Source organism: Phasianus colchicus, chromosome Z (assembly GCF_987193195.1).
Source record: "Phasianus colchicus chromosome Z, bPhaCol1.hap1.1, whole genome shotgun sequence".
Classification (NCBI taxonomy): Eukaryota; Metazoa; Chordata; class Aves; order Galliformes; family Phasianidae; genus Phasianus; species Phasianus colchicus.
The window spans coordinates 32,743,085-32,758,158 of NC_143476.1; the positions used below are offsets into that span (position 1 = coordinate 32,743,085).

General features: G+C 46.6%; 1 protein-coding gene and 1 long non-coding RNA gene across 3 annotated transcripts in view; one reads left to right on the top strand and one right to left on the bottom strand.

Annotated features, from left to right (window-relative positions):
* HAPLN1 (hyaluronan and proteoglycan link protein 1) overlaps positions 1-15,074 on the top strand; it is an 87,772-nt gene that overhangs the window by 53,199 nt on the left and 19,499 nt on the right. For both annotated transcript variants that reach the window (XM_090131452.1, XM_090131451.1), the window contains one exon: positions 14,657-15,031. In XM_090131452.1, the coding sequence (XP_089987578.1) occupies positions 14,657-15,031 (375 nt within the window). The remainder of the gene's footprint in view (positions 1-14,656; positions 15,032-15,074) is intronic.
* On the bottom strand, positions 52-9,914 carry LOC149912813 (uncharacterized). Its single transcript, XR_016461543.1, has 4 exons — positions 6,048-9,914; positions 3,512-5,917; positions 976-3,381; positions 52-845 (listed from the first exon to the last, which is right to left on the bottom strand). It is a non-coding gene; the product is annotated as an uncharacterized LOC149912813 (long non-coding RNA).

A 15,074-nucleotide genomic window follows, 5' to 3' on the forward strand; every position in this document is an offset into this window, starting at 1 on the left:
GTCTGCTTGCCCTCAGTTCTATGTCCATGGGCAGTAGAGTTGAGTGGTATTACCAGCAGTCAGCGGCACTCTTCAGTGTTCAGGTTTCTTTGTGGTGAAAATATGCTTGATAGTCACGTAGTTTTGGAGTAGGAGTACTACTGAGAATGTCTTTCCTTTGGGCTACAGTTCACTATTTCAGGCACCACAGTGTTCAGAAAAGAACTCCTTACCAGAAAATGAGGTGGAAAGAAGTCATTACTTTAGAATCACCCTCTCTCATGCTACAAGAGAACGAGAGAAAGCCAACGCATGCTTTTGTTCTAATAAAAGCAAACATTTATTCTGGAAGTAAACAATAACATTGAGCAGTATTGTTGGATGTTGTGTTGAGCAATATGGTTTAGTGAGAACTATTGGTGATAGTTGGATGGTGGGACTGAATGATCTTGTAGGTCTTTTCCAACTTTGGTATTTCTGTGATTCCATGATTCTGTTTCCTTCCGGCCTTGTTTTTTGTGGAGTTAGGGAAGCTTCCTGCTCCTTTCCTGTGCTGTAGCAGTGCACTCCCTGTGAGCAGTGATGGTGTCTCTGGCCGGATCCCCTTCAGTTTACAGCTGCTCTGGAGCTACTCGGGATGTGCTGGTATGCAGAGAAAAGTCTCTGCTTTCTTCCCCATCTTCTCAGGATTTTGCCGTCTCTCGGCTCCTGGGAAGATCCTCCTGCAGGTAGCGGTGTCTCATGTGTTTCAGGTATACCTCCATCAAGGCAGGGTTTGCCTTCAGTTGGCAGAGCAGCTTGCAGTATTTGCAGGAGCGGTTCTGGCAGTGTGTCTCTGGGGCAGCTGAGAGTATCTGGCTCTTATCCTGGAAATGACAGAGCAGGGGGCGTGATGAAAAGGGCAGGGGCCTTGGGGGCCTGAGATCTCTGCATCTGGGCTGTGCCTCTTCCTGAGAAACTCAGGCACCGTCTGGCTTGCCTACCTCCATTACTCACCTCTCTGCAGCCCCTCCTCACTGTTCTCCACAGGTAAATCAACGCGAGGAGAAGGCCCAGCTCTGTGCTCTTCTCGTAGAGCACTTTCACGAATCCCAGTGGATCCAGGTGCTCAAATGAAGACCAAAGCTGGTCCAGGCGGTAGGGTAGGTAGTAGGGTAGGTAGTAGTTCCAGCTTGCCTTGCCAATGCCCGGCTTCTCCATGTTGGGAGGATCCACATCCCACATAACCGCAGCCCAGGAAGGGCGTCCGGAATGGGCAAGGCTGCCGGAGAACAGGAAGGGCAAGCAGAAGACGAGGAGTATGGTGAACCTCGGGCTGAACATTGCACCTTCCTGCAATTTGCTCTCTGGCCGTCACTCTGACCTGAGCTCAATCAAGCCACCAGCAGCACCAGCGTCTGCGCAGCAACTGAGTGGAGGCAGCAGCGCCAGTTGCTGGGTGACCTCGAAGGCTTTGTGACATCACAAATGGGAGGGAAGCAGGGCGTGGCAAGCCAGATTTCATGGCTGTAGCCCCACTGGGATGGAGTTACAGCATCACTGATTAAAGCAAGAGAATCGCAGAATTGTAGAATCATAGAATGGCCTGGGTTGAAAAGGACCACAATGATCATCTAGTTTCAACCCCCCCTTCTATGTGCAGGGTCACCAATCACCAGACCAGGCTGCCCAAAGCCACATCCCTGGCCTTGAATGCCTCCAGGGATGGGGCATCCACAACCTCCTTGGGCAACCTGTTCCAGTGCTCTGCCACCTTCTGAGTGAAATACTTCCTCTTAATATCTAACCTAAACCTCCCCTGTCTCAGCTTAAAACCATCCACCCTCGTAAACAGCCGTTGCCCCTCCTGTTTAGATGCTCACTTCAAGTATTGGAAGGCCCAAGTGAGGTCTCCCCAGAACCTTCTCTTCTCTAAGCTAAACAAGACAGTGGGACTGGTGCCCTTTAACATCTTTAGGCGACACAGACAGTGGGATTGAGCACACCCTCAGCAAGTTTGCAGATGACACCAAGCTGATTGGTGCAGTTGACACGCCAGAGGGAAGGGATGCCACTCAGGCGGGCCTGGACAGGCCTGAGAAATGAGCCCGTGCCAACTTCATGAAGTTCAGCAAGGCCCTGTGCAAGGTCCTGCACCTGGCTGGATCAGACTCTGGGCAGCCTGGTGATGCTGTGCATATCCCTGTTCGTTCCGAGGAAACTTGAAATAGGTGACCTTTAAAAGTCCCTTCCAACTCCGAGGATTCTATGATGATTCCATGATAAGAAATTCTTTGCTGTAGGGTGGTGAGACACTGGAACAGGTTGCCTGGAGAGGTTGTGGATGCCTCTTCTCTGGAGGCGTTCTAGGCCAGGCTGGATGGGGCTCTGAGCAACCTGGTCTAGACGGAAGTGTCCATGCCTATAGTAGAAGGGTTAGAACTAGGTGGTCATGAAGGTCCTTTCCAACCCAAACCATTCTGTTATTCCATGATCTGCCTGTCTGCTGGGGCCCAGGAGGCTGTGATCCAAAAGGCTTAGTAAGGAGTGTCTATGTCAGCACAGGGATGTTGGTGACGTCTGCTTGCCCTCAGTTCTATGTCCATGGGCAGTAGAGTTGAGTGGTATTACCAGCAGTCAGCGGCACTCTTCAGTGTTCAGGTTTCTTTGTGGTGAAAATATGCTTGATAGTCACGTAGTTTTGGAGTAGGAGTACTACTGAGAATGTCTTTCCTTTGGGCTACAGTTCACTATTTCAGGCACCACAGTGTTCAGAAAAGAACTCCTTACCAGAAAATGAGGTGGAAAGAAGTCATTACTTTAGAATCACCCTCTCTCATGCTACAAGAGAACGAGAGAAAGCCAACGCATGCTTTTGTTCTAATAAAAGCAAACATTTATTCTGGAAGTAAACAATAACATTGAGCAGTATTGTTGGATGTTGTGTTGAGCAATATGGTTTAGTGAGAACTATTGGTGATAGTTGGATGGTGGGACTGAATGATCTTGTAGGTCTTTTCCAACTTTGGTATTTCTGTGATTCCATGATTCTGTTTCCTTCCGGCCTCGTTTTTTGTGGAGTTAGGGAAGCTTCCTGCTCCTTTCCTGTGCTGTAGCAGTGCACTCCCTGTGAGCAGTGATGGTGTCTCTGGCCGGATCCCCTTCAGTTTACAGCTGCTCTGGAGCTACTCGGGATGTGCTGGTATGCAGAGAAAAGTCTCTGCTTTCTTCCCCATCTTCTCAGGATTTTGCCGTCTCTCGGCTCCTGGGAAGATCCTCCTGCAGGTAGCGGTGTCTCATGTGTTTCAGGTATACCTCCATCAAGGCAGGGTTTGCCTTCAGTTGGCAGAGCAGCTTGCAGTATTTGCAGGAGCGGTTCTGGCAGTGTGTCTCTGGGGCAGCTGAGAGTATCTGGCTCTTATCCTGGAAATGACAGAGCAGGGGGCGTGATGAAAAGGGCAGGGGCCTTGGGGGCCTGAGATCTCTGCATCTGGGCTGTGCCTCTTCCTGAGAAACTCAGGCACCGTCTGGCTTGCCTACCTCCATTACTCACCTCTCTGCAGCCCCTCCTCACTGTTCTCCACAGGTAAATCAACGCGAGGAGAAGGCCCAGCTCTGTGCTCTTCTCGTAGAGCACTTTCACGAATCCCAGTGGATCCAGGTGCTCAAATGAAGACCAAAGCTGGTCCAGGCGGTAGGGTAGGTAGTAGGGTAGGTAGTAGTTCCAGCTTGCCTTGCCAATGCCCGGCTTCTCCATGTTGGGAGGATCCACATCCCACATAACCGCAGCCCAGGAAGGGCGTCCGGAATGGGCAAGGCTGCCGGAGAACAGGAAGGGCAAGCAGAAGACGAGGAGTATGGTGAACCTCGGGCTGAACATTGCACCTTCCTGCAATTTGCTCTCTGGCCGTCACTCTGACCTGAGCTCAATCAAGCCACCAGCAGCACCAGCGTCTGCGCAGCAACTGAGTGGAGGCAGCAGCGCCAGTTGCTGGGTGACCTCGAAGGCTTTGTGACATCACAAATGGGAGGGAAGCAGGGCGTGGCAAGCCAGATTTCATGGCTGTAGCCCCACTGGGATGGAGTTACAGCATCACTGATTAAAGCAAGAGAATCGCAGAATTGTAGAATCATAGAATGGCCTGGGTTGAAAAGGACCACAATGATCATCTAGTTTCAACCCCCCCTTCTATGTGCAGGGTCACCAATCACCAGACCAGGCTGCCCAAAGCCACATCCCTGGCCTTGAATGCCTCCAGGGATGGGGCATCCACAACCTCCTTGGGCAACCTGTTCCAGTGCTCTGCCACCTTCTGAGTGAAATACTTCCTCTTAATATCTAACCTAAACCTCCCCTGTCTCAGCTTAAAACCATCCACCCTCGTAAACAGCCGTTGCCCCTCCTGTTTAGATGCTCACTTCAAGTATTGGAAGGCCCAAGTGAGGTCTCCCCAGAACCTTCTCTTCTCTAAGCTAAACAAGACAGTGGGACTGGTGCCCTTTAACATCTTTAGGCGACACAGACAGTGGGATTGAGCACACCCTCAGCAAGTTTGCAGATGACACCAAGCTGATTGGTGCAGTTGACACGCCAGAGGGAAGGGATGCCACTCAGGCGGGCCTGGACAGGCCTGAGAAATGAGCCCGTGCCAACTTCATGAAGTTCAGCAAGGCCCTGTGCAAGGTCCTGCACCTGGCTGGATCAGACTCTGGGCAGCCTGGTGATGCTGTGCATATCCCTGTTCGTTCCGAGGAAACTTGAAATAGGTGACCTTTAAAAGTCCCTTCCAACTCCGAGGATTCTATGATGATTCCATGATAAGAAATTCTTTGCTGTAGGGTGGTGAGACACTGGAACAGGTTGCCTGGAGAGGTTGTGGATGCCTCTTCTCTGGAGGCGTTCTAGGCCAGGCTGGATGGGGCTCTGAGCAACCTGGTCTAGACGGAAGTGTCCATGCCTATAGTAGAAGGGTTAGAACTAGGTGGTCATGAAGGTCCTTTCCAACCCAAACCATTCTGTTATTCCATGATCTGCCTGTCTGCTGGGGCCCAGGAGGCTGTGATCCAAAAGGCTTAGTAAGGAGTGTCTATGTCAGCACAGGGATGTTGGTGACGTCTGCTTGCCCTCAGTTCTATGTCCATGGGCAGTAGAGTTGAGTGGTATTACCAGCAGTCAGCGGCACTCTTCAGTGTTCAGGTTTCTTTGTGGTGAAAATATGCTTGATAGTCACGTAGTTTTGGAGTAGGAGTACTACTGAGAATGTCTTTCCTTTGGGCTACAGTTCACTATTTCAGGCACCACAGTGTTCAGAAAAGAACTCCTTACCAGAAAATGAGGTGGAAAGAAGTCATTACTTTAGAATCACCCTCTCTCATGCTACAAGAGAACGAGAGAAAGCCAACGCATGCTTTTGTTCTAATAAAAGCAAACATTTATTCTGGAAGTAAACAATAACATTGAGCAGTATTGTTGGATGTTGTGTTGAGCAATATGGTTTAGTGAGAACTATTGGTGATAGTTGGATGGTGGGACTGAATGATCTTGTAGGTCTTTTCCAACTTTGGTGTTTCTGTGATTCCATGATTCTGTTTCCTTCCGGCCTCGTTTTTTGTGGAGTTAGGGAAGCTTCCTGCTCCTTTCCTGTGCTGTAGCAGTGCACTCCCTGTGAGCAGTGATGGTGTCTCTGGCCGGATCCCCTTCAGTTTACAGCTGCTCTGGAGCTACTCGGGATGTGCTGGTATGCAGAGAAAAGTCTCTGCTTTCTTCCCCATCTTCTCAGGATTTTGCCGTCTCTCGGCTCCTGGGAAGATCCTCCTGCAGGTAGCGGTGTCTCACGTGTTTCAGGTATACCTCCATCAAGGCAGGGTTTGCCTTCAGATGGCAGAGCAGCTTGCAGTATTTGCAGGAGCGGTTCTGGCAGTGTGTCTCTGGGGCAGCTGAGAGTATCTGGCTCTTATCCTGGAAATGACAGAGCAGGGGGCGTGATGAAAAGGGCAGGGGCCTTGGGGGCCTGAGATCTCTGCATCTGGGCTGTGCCTCTTCCTGAGAAACTCAGGCACCGTCTGGCTTGCCTACCTCCATTACTCACCTCTCTGCAGCCCCTCCTCACTGTTCTCCACAGGTAAATCAACGCGAGGAGAAGGCCCAGCTCTGTGCTCTTCTCGTAGAGCACTTTCACGAATCCCAGTGGATCCAGGTGCTCAAATGAAGACCAAAGCTGGTCCAGGCGGTAGGGTAGGTAGTAGGGTAGGTAGTAGTTCCAGCTTGCCTTGCCAATGCCCGGCTTCTCCATGTTGGGAGGATCCACATCCCACATAACCGCAGCCCAGGAAGGGCGTCCGGAATGGGCAAGGCTGCCGGAGAACAGGAAGGGCAAGCAGAAGACGAGGAGTATGGTGAACCTCGGGCTGAACATTGCACCTTCCTGCAATTTGCTCTCTGGCCGTCACTCTGACCTGAGCTCAATCAAGCCACCAGCAGCACCAGCGTCTGCGCAGCAACTGAGTGGAGGCAGCAGCGCCAGTTGCTGGGTGACCTCGAAGGCTTTGTGACATCACAAATGGGAGGGAAGCAGGGCGTGGCAAGCCAGATTTCATGGCTGTAGCCCCACTGGGATGGAGTTACAGCATCACTGATTAAAGCAAGAGAATCGCAGAATTGTAGAATCATAGAATGGCCTGGGTTGAAAAGGACCACAATGATCATCTAGTTTCAACCCCCCCTTCTATGTGCAGGGTCACCAATCACCAGACCAGGCTGCCCAAAGCCACATCCCTGGCCTTGAATGCCTCCAGGGATGGGGCATCCACAACCTCCTTGGGCAACCTGTTCCAGTGCTCTGCCACCTTCTGAGTGAAATACTTCCTCTTAATATCTAACCTAAACCTCCCCTGTCTCAGCTTAAAACCATCCACCCTCGTAAACAGCCGTTGCCCCTCCTGTTTAGATGCTCACTTCAAGTATTGGAAGGCCCAAGTGAGGTCTCCCCAGAGCCTTCTCTTCTCTAAGCTAAACAAGACAGTGGGACTGGTGCCCTTTAACATCTTTAGGCGACACAGACAGTGGGATTGAGCACACCCTCAGCAAGTTTGCAGATGACACCAAGCTGATTGGTGCAGTTGACACGCCAGAGGGAAGGGATGCCACTCAGGCGGGCCTGGACAGGCCTGAGAAATGAGCCCGTGCCAACTTCATGAAGTTCGGCAAGGCCATGTGCCACAATGGTCATCTGATTTCAACCCCTTTGCTTTTTGCATCATCAGCCAGATGATGCTCTCAGAACCCTAGAATGGATATCATCTGGCTCCGTGAACTTATATACATTCAGTTTCATGAGGATGTCTCGGACTTGTTCCATTGTTATAGTGGGACTGAATCTGCTTCTCTTACCCACAGTCAGAGGTTCAGGAATCTGGCAGATATGTAGCCTGACCACAAGTGAAGACTGAGTCAAAACACTTATTAAGCATCGTAGCTTTTACATGTCTGAGGAAGCCACTTCACCGTACTCATTTATCTGAGGGGAATTCTCTCTTTGATCTGCCTCCTCCTACTTATGTTCCTGAAGAACCCCTTCTTGTTATTTTTCACATCTCTCACCAATTTCAGCTCTATCTGCGCCTGGGCTTTCCTAATATTATTTCTACACATACGGAATATGTCCCTATATTCTTTCCAGGCTACACAACCCTGCTTCCAGTCCTGTACATTTCCCTTTTTCCTCAGTTTCAGTTGCAGGTCCTTTCTCAGCCATGACTGACACCCGCCTCCTCTGCTCAATTCCTTCCACTGTGGATTGAGAGATCTTGCTTTCTCAGAAGGGCATCCCTAAAGAGCTGCCTGCTCTGTTCTGTTCCTATGCCCTCAAGGACACTTTCCCAGGAGATCCCACCCACATACCTAAGAAGTGATTTGACATCATACATCATACACTAACTGAGATATTCCGAAGTTTCATGCTTCATCTCCTTTGACTTTATTCCTTTAATCAATCTTTATGAATTTTTCCCCCTATCAGTGATATTACCTGTTATTTCTGTCTCTTTTTTTTCTTTTTTTCCTTTAAATTTCTCACTGATTTTGTTGTCATTTAGGAGATTTTAGATCATTTTTTAATCATAGAATCACAGAATCATAGAATTGCGCAGGTTGGAAAAGAGCTTAAAGTTCATCAAGTCCAACCACAACCAAACCATACTACCCTGACTCTATCAACCCTCCACTAAATCATGTTCCTGAGTACCACATTCAAACGGTTTTAAAACACATTCAGGGATGGTGACTCAACCACCTCCCTCAGGAGCCTATTCCAGTGCTTAACAGCCCTTTCTGTAAAGAAATTTTTCCTGATATCCAACCTAGCCCTCCCCTGACACAACTTGAGGCCATTTCCCCTCGTCCTGCCACCTGTCACCAGTGAGAAGAGACCAACCCCGCTCTTGCTGTAAGCACCTTTCAGATATTAGAAGAGAGCAATAAGGTCTCCTTTCAGCCTCCTCTTCCCCAGACTAAACAGCCCCAATTCCTTCAGTCTCTCCTCATAGGGCATATTTTCCAAGCTCTTCACAAGCTTTGTTGCCCTTCTTTAGGCCTGTTCCAGCACTTCAGTGTCCTTTCTGTACTGAGTTGCCCAAAACTGAAGACAGTGCTCAAGGTGAGGCCTTACCAATGCTGAGTACAGGGGCAGGATTACTTCCCTAGTCCTGCTCCATCGTGCAGTCTCTTTTTATAGTTGAGCTGCTTCTTTCATGTCTGTACAGTTTACTTTCCCCTTCATAGTGCATCATATTGCAACGCCATGTAACAGTAATGTCAGCAAAAGACAACTTTATCTTCTGTTGGTATGTTGGCTTCATTAAAGGCATTCAGGTCTGCTTACTAGACCTTATACCAGAGTTATCAGTATTTCTGGGTCATGAGAAACCGTTATAGAAGCAGGAAGTTTTACAGTAAACATCAGTTTAAAACTTCAGTTCGTCTTTATCTTGCCATATTAGTGTAATTTCACAGACATAACATTTAAAGGTAATTCAGAAACTCAATGCTTTTTCTGTTTGGTATATTGTTTTTGTCACTCTTCATGCCACTTCACCAACCCATAAACATTTTCTTGTATACAGAAGAGCTGATATAATGCTAATGCTGTGATTTCCTCTCTGCTTTTCTGCTTCTCCTTTTGGGGCTAATGAGGATTTGTATTTGACCTAATCAATACATGTTCAGGATCACTTTTCAAAATAAGATTACACTTCCAGCTTGTAAATCTCAATGCTCTCCTCTCCTGTGATGGCAGTAAGGCCTAAGGAGCCCTTTCATTGTGAGGACTGAAGAGCCTCCACGGTTCCTATTTCTTTGGGCCATTTCTTTCCTCCCACACACATCTGAGAGGTGGTGATACTAATACTTGTTTGTTAGTGACAAAATTTGCTCCTTTGCCCAGCTGCTTGTCCAAAATTAGAACTAACCCATAATTAGGACAGTAGCCACAGAGTCAAGCAAAAGTTTAATACCAGAAAATTCATGGAGGAAGGTGCCACATGAGACAGCGCCTGACTGCAGTCTGATCTTCATTCAATTTCTTTATCTATACTGAAGTAAACATAAACCAAATGTATTTTAAGGTAAAAGGTGGCAGTAGTTTAGAAAATGAAGTCTGTTTTTTCCCTTATTATTTTACACACTGTTAGGATTCCTAACTCAGCTGAGATTAATGCAGACCCCTAGAGATATTTCCTCCACCATGTTAGTCAGCATGAAAGGGTGGGATCAGTGGAAAGGTATACTGCCTCATCTTGTCATGTCTATGCAGGAGAGACAAATTCCTCTGTCATTTGCACAGTTGGTATTTTAGGTGTGTCACTGTTTGGAAGACTTTATCTGAACTTCTAAATTAAGATTTATCAAGCATCCCTATTACCAGTTGTATGTCAAAAACATAAAAATAACATGAGTATTTTTTTTTTTCATGCCAATTTAGAGGTGGAGTCATATGAGTTTGATGTCTGCGTTTTCTTTATCTTCATATAAACAACATGAAATTGATTCTTGAGCCAAATCAGAACAGCTTTTCCTAGTCATGCAGTCAAAGTACAGAGATTTCTAGGGTTTGTTTGTTGTCTTTTTGTTGTATTTTTGTTTGTTTTCCAAATTATTTGGAAAAAACTGTATGTAATACTTCCTAATGTTTTTCACTTAAGGTTCTTTGAGTAATGCATGTGTACCTACGCGTTTATATCAATACTGCACTTAATGGTTTGTTAACAAGGTGGAACATCTAATTCATGACTTTGAACTTATGAAACATTCTTAGAATCCTGTTTTTTTTTTTTTTTTTTTTTTTTCCTGCTGCTTCCCTGTCAGTTATTCCATTAAAATAGGGGAATAATTAAGTTTTGTACCAAGGTCAGCACAAGTTTCTGGTCAGTTCTGATGGATAAAGTGGATAAAGCTCTCTGATTCATTCTCCCTATCCTATACTGTCTTCCTCCCAAACCTGGCTTGATATTACTCTTGAACACAAAAGCCAGTCAAAAGTAAGCAAAGCAAAACAAAACATCTGGGTATGTGTCCAGCAATAAAATATGGATCAAAACCAATAGGCCAGCCAGTGAGAACAAGTCCATTTAGTGTCACTGAAATGGGAACCATGCTGAATTCAAGACAGATCAATAGCAACAAGAATTAGAGAGTCATAGAATCATAGAACTATAGACTCATAAAATCATGAACTGGAATGGACCTTAAAACCAACTCTGTTTCAAGTCCCTGCCATGGGCAGGTTTTCCCCCCAGTTTGGTCTGCTCAGGGCCCCACCCAACCTGGCCATGAGCACCTCCAGGGATGGAGTACCCAAAGTTCTCTGGCAATTGTGCCAGGGCCTCACTGCCCTATGAATGAAAAATTCTAATATATTCCTAACTTCTAATTGAAATTCTCACTTTTTAAATTTTGAATCCATTCCCCCTTATTGTGTCACTATTAAACAGTGTAAAAAGTCAGTCTCCATCCTGATTATAAACTCCCTTTAGGCATTGAAAGACTGTAACAAGATCTCTTTGAAGAATTCTTTTCTCGAAACTGAAGCCCAGATATCTGAGCCTATCTTTGTATGAGAGGACCTGCTTCAGCAGTTCTACCTCTTTCTTGTGCTGGGGAACTCAGACCTGGTTGCTGTAGTCCAGAGAGGGACACATGAGTATAGAGCAGAGGGGAATAATCCCTTCCCTCTCCCTGCTGGCCACCCCTCTCTTGATGCAGTCCAGGATACTGTTGGTCTGGGCTGCAAGTGCACACTGCTGGCTCATGTCCAACTTTTCTTCTGCTAGGACCCAGAAATCCTTTTTAGCAGTACTGTTCTCAAGTTCTTCTTCTTCCAATCTTTGTACATATCTGGGATAATCATGAACCAAATGACTTTGTTTACCTCATTTGGTTTCAGTGGGACGACTTCTTAAGCCTGTTTATGTTCCTTTGGATGGTATCCCTTCCTTTTGTCTTATTAACTGCACCACTGAGCTTAGTGTTTGAAAACTTGCTGGGGAGCAGTGAGAACAGCAGTGCAAAATGCATAGCAAGCAAACACAGGAGAGAGGGAGATGGAAAATTAAACAGACTTCTTATGACAAAACATGGGGGATAATAATATACCTTTATTTCTTTGCGGTGACACCTCAAGAAGACTTCTTGCTGGATCCTTTCTTAAACAATATTTGCTGATATTTACTTACAAGCAAATCAAAACCCAAAACTGACAGTGAGGAAGCAGCAACGGAAAAATAACACAAATTAATTTCCAGCGGTGGCTGGTTCTGTAACAGTGAAGGTACTGCCTGTTTAATGAGGGATGTGGACAGATAAAAACCCCACTCAGCAACTTTTCTCATCCTGGTTCTAGAGGTGACACCAGAAACAACAGTCAGGCTGCTGCGATTTCTGCTCCAAAGCAGAAGGAGCTGCCCAGGATGTTCTTCACCATTTGTCCACCACCTGAGACACTTGTGTGGCTGTGCACAAGGTCTGTCTCATCTGCAGAAAGGACCCACACTGTTCTGATGAAGGCAATAGCAAAATAAGGTGTTATCTGCAATTTACTTTATAGTCTTTATATTCATATATATATATATATATATAAAACAATATATAGAGACTTGATAGTCAACCCTTCATGCAGCTAATAATTGCTCTGATGGAACTTCTGAAGAAAGCAGTTCTGGGGAAAAAGAAGTATCCTTTTCTTCTAGCAGTGTGCCGGACTCTCACATATCCCTGACATGCTGAGCACAGTGCTTACTCACCTCCCAGCATCAGGTCTCTGTCTCATCACGGATCGCTGCTCACTGCATTACTGTGCCTTAGGACATAGGGCTGAGAGAAACTGTGCTCCCCTTCCTATTCCCAGCACTTCCTGGCACCCAGAATCTGGCTCCAGCTGAGCCAAGGGCCAGAGGGCAGGTGGGCAGCAGCCAGGAGAGGCATGGGTCAGCTGGGATGCTGACAGAGGTGACAGTGCTCTGGGCAATCCTCCAGCCCTGCTGGCATGACTGAGCTGTTGTTAGAAAGAGTGAGCGCTAACAGCCTGAGTCAGACTCTCCCTTCCAATCCTATCCTTTCTGCTAATATTTATTAGCTTGCCTATTTCAGTATTAAAGACACAACATAGCTGAGCTCTGATTCAGATTTCTCAGCAATAACCACCCAAAAACATAACATTTCCCCTCCCAAGGTAGACAGACATATGTGAGACTTCTTTGTCCCTGATGGAAACAGGGAAGGCAACAGAGAAGTCATCCTGGCTTCATTCCCACCCTTCCTTCTCCTCTTCCTATGAAGACAGGGCTGGCAACACTTCCTGTCATGCCCTGCCTGAGGTCACCTCTCTCCTCAGATGCACTGCTCTGCTTGCCAGAGCACCCCATGCCCTGTTCACACCAGCAAGACTGCCATGTGTATAGAATGGTGTGAGACCCTACGGGAGTGGTTTTCATTAGGAGGGTCTTCTGTCTTATTAACCCAGCTTGCAGCACTCAAGCTTGCTCTGTCTGTAGGCACTCTGCCTGGTTTGTCCCATGCAGCTAATAGTGATGCTCTTCACAGAGCATATCCTAGTCTAGTGGTGTTCCTCAGAGGTCAGTACTGGGACCAGTGTTGTTTTAAATCTTTATTAATGATCCGGACAAGGGGACAGAGGGCTCTCTCAGTGTGTTTGCAGATGACGCCGAGCTGGGAGGAAGTATTGGTCTGCCTGATGAAAGAAAGTCCCTACTGAGAGATCTGAACAAGCTGGATAGCTAGGCTGAGGTTAGCTGTGTGAGTTTCAACAAGAGCAAGTGTCAGGGCCTGCACTTTGGTCACAACACCCAGTGCAATGCTACAGGCTTGGAGCAGAGTGACTGGGAGGTTCTGTGGTAGAAATGGATCTGGAGTATTAGTTGACAGCTGGCTAAACAGGAACCAGCAGTGTGTCCAGGTGGCCAAGAAGGCCAGTGGCATCCTGGCTTGTATCAGAAGTAGTGTTGCCAGCAGGAGCAGGAAGTTGATTGTCCCATAGAGCTGGAAATCCCACTCCTATGCTATCTCACTGACATGTTGAAGAGTCACAGAGAATCACAGTATCTTTCTTTGCAATCAGCTGCATGCAGTGAGACTGGTAATTCTTTTCTAGCAAGTATGTGCTTTTGATTCACTGCCAGTTTCAGCTGATGGCTTTGGTGATAGAGGACAGCAATATCTACAGAAGCATTGAACTTTCTTAATCAAAGGAGAAGAGTTACTGAAAGAAGGAAATAATATTCGAGCCTACGTGGATAGTTGAGCAAGCTGTCACCATCAAACTTGGGTGTTTCAGGGCTTTCTCAAGACAGTACAGTCTATCAAAGAAGCCCTGAACAGATATGGTTGTTCAGGGCTTCTTTTCTTCTGTTCTGGATGACTGTCTTCAGCATAGTGACTGCACAGAGTAGCATCAGCAGCAGTGACCTACAGAGAGAAAAGAGAGGAGGGAAACTGGGGTAAGAATGACGAGTAAGGAAGCCTGCTAGCTAAATGTGTGTCAGTGTGGGAAGTCAGACCAAAACATAAAAGATGAAATAGTGATAATTAGAAGGATATTGGGAAAAAGAGGTGGGAAATAAGGTTGAGATTATCAGGAAAGATGGCAGAAAAGGAAAAGATTTTACTGATTTGAAGATAAAATGGGCATCCTGACATTAGTGGAAGTATGTCAGAAGAGGTACTCAAAGTATAGAATAAAATTCACCCGTAAAATGGGCCATTTTAGAATTACACCGGCAGTTTTCATGTCAATATAAAAAAAGCTGTTTGACACCAGAACAGTTTTCCTGTTTCATGAGAATGCTTTGCTGGATGCTCTATCATGAGGGTCTTAGCATGCTGCGTCCTGCACAGAAAAACTGAATTGTGGAAGAAAGGACAGCTCTGGAACAACCCACGGGCAAATACAGGATGCCTGCAAGGAGCCATTTGTGGATGATGGCATTCATACAGAAGCCATACAATCCCACCAATATATAATGTATGTATGTGACTAGTTCGTATGCCTTACTGCATATGTACAAACGGTTGCAAGGAACTGATCCTGCATGCTTATAGATAATGTTTGTTAAAGCATTGTTCATATCCATTCTGTAAAAAGTGGAGCACAGACTAATTCTCCTTTTTGTTTTTCTCCATTAATTTTAGAAGAAAATGGACCCCGCCTACTTGTGGTAGCAGAACAAGCTAAGATCTTCTCTCAGAGGGGCGGCAACGTCACACTGCCTTGTAAATTTTACCATGAACACACATCAACAGCTGGCTCAGGAACCCACAAAATCCGGGTCAAGTGGACCAAACTCACCTCAGATTACCTCAAAGAAGTGGACGTCTTTGTCGCAATGGGACACCACAGAAAGAGCTACGGGAAGTATCAGGGCAGAGTGTTTCTGAGGGAAAGCAGTGAGAACGATGCCTCTCTTATAATCACGAATATAATGCTGGAGGATTACGGGAGATACAAGTGTGAAGTGATTGAAGGATTAGAGGACGACACAGCAGTGGTAGCTCTGAATTTGGAAGGTATGTAATGCCTGAATTATACTTAAAATTAGGTTTGCACAGC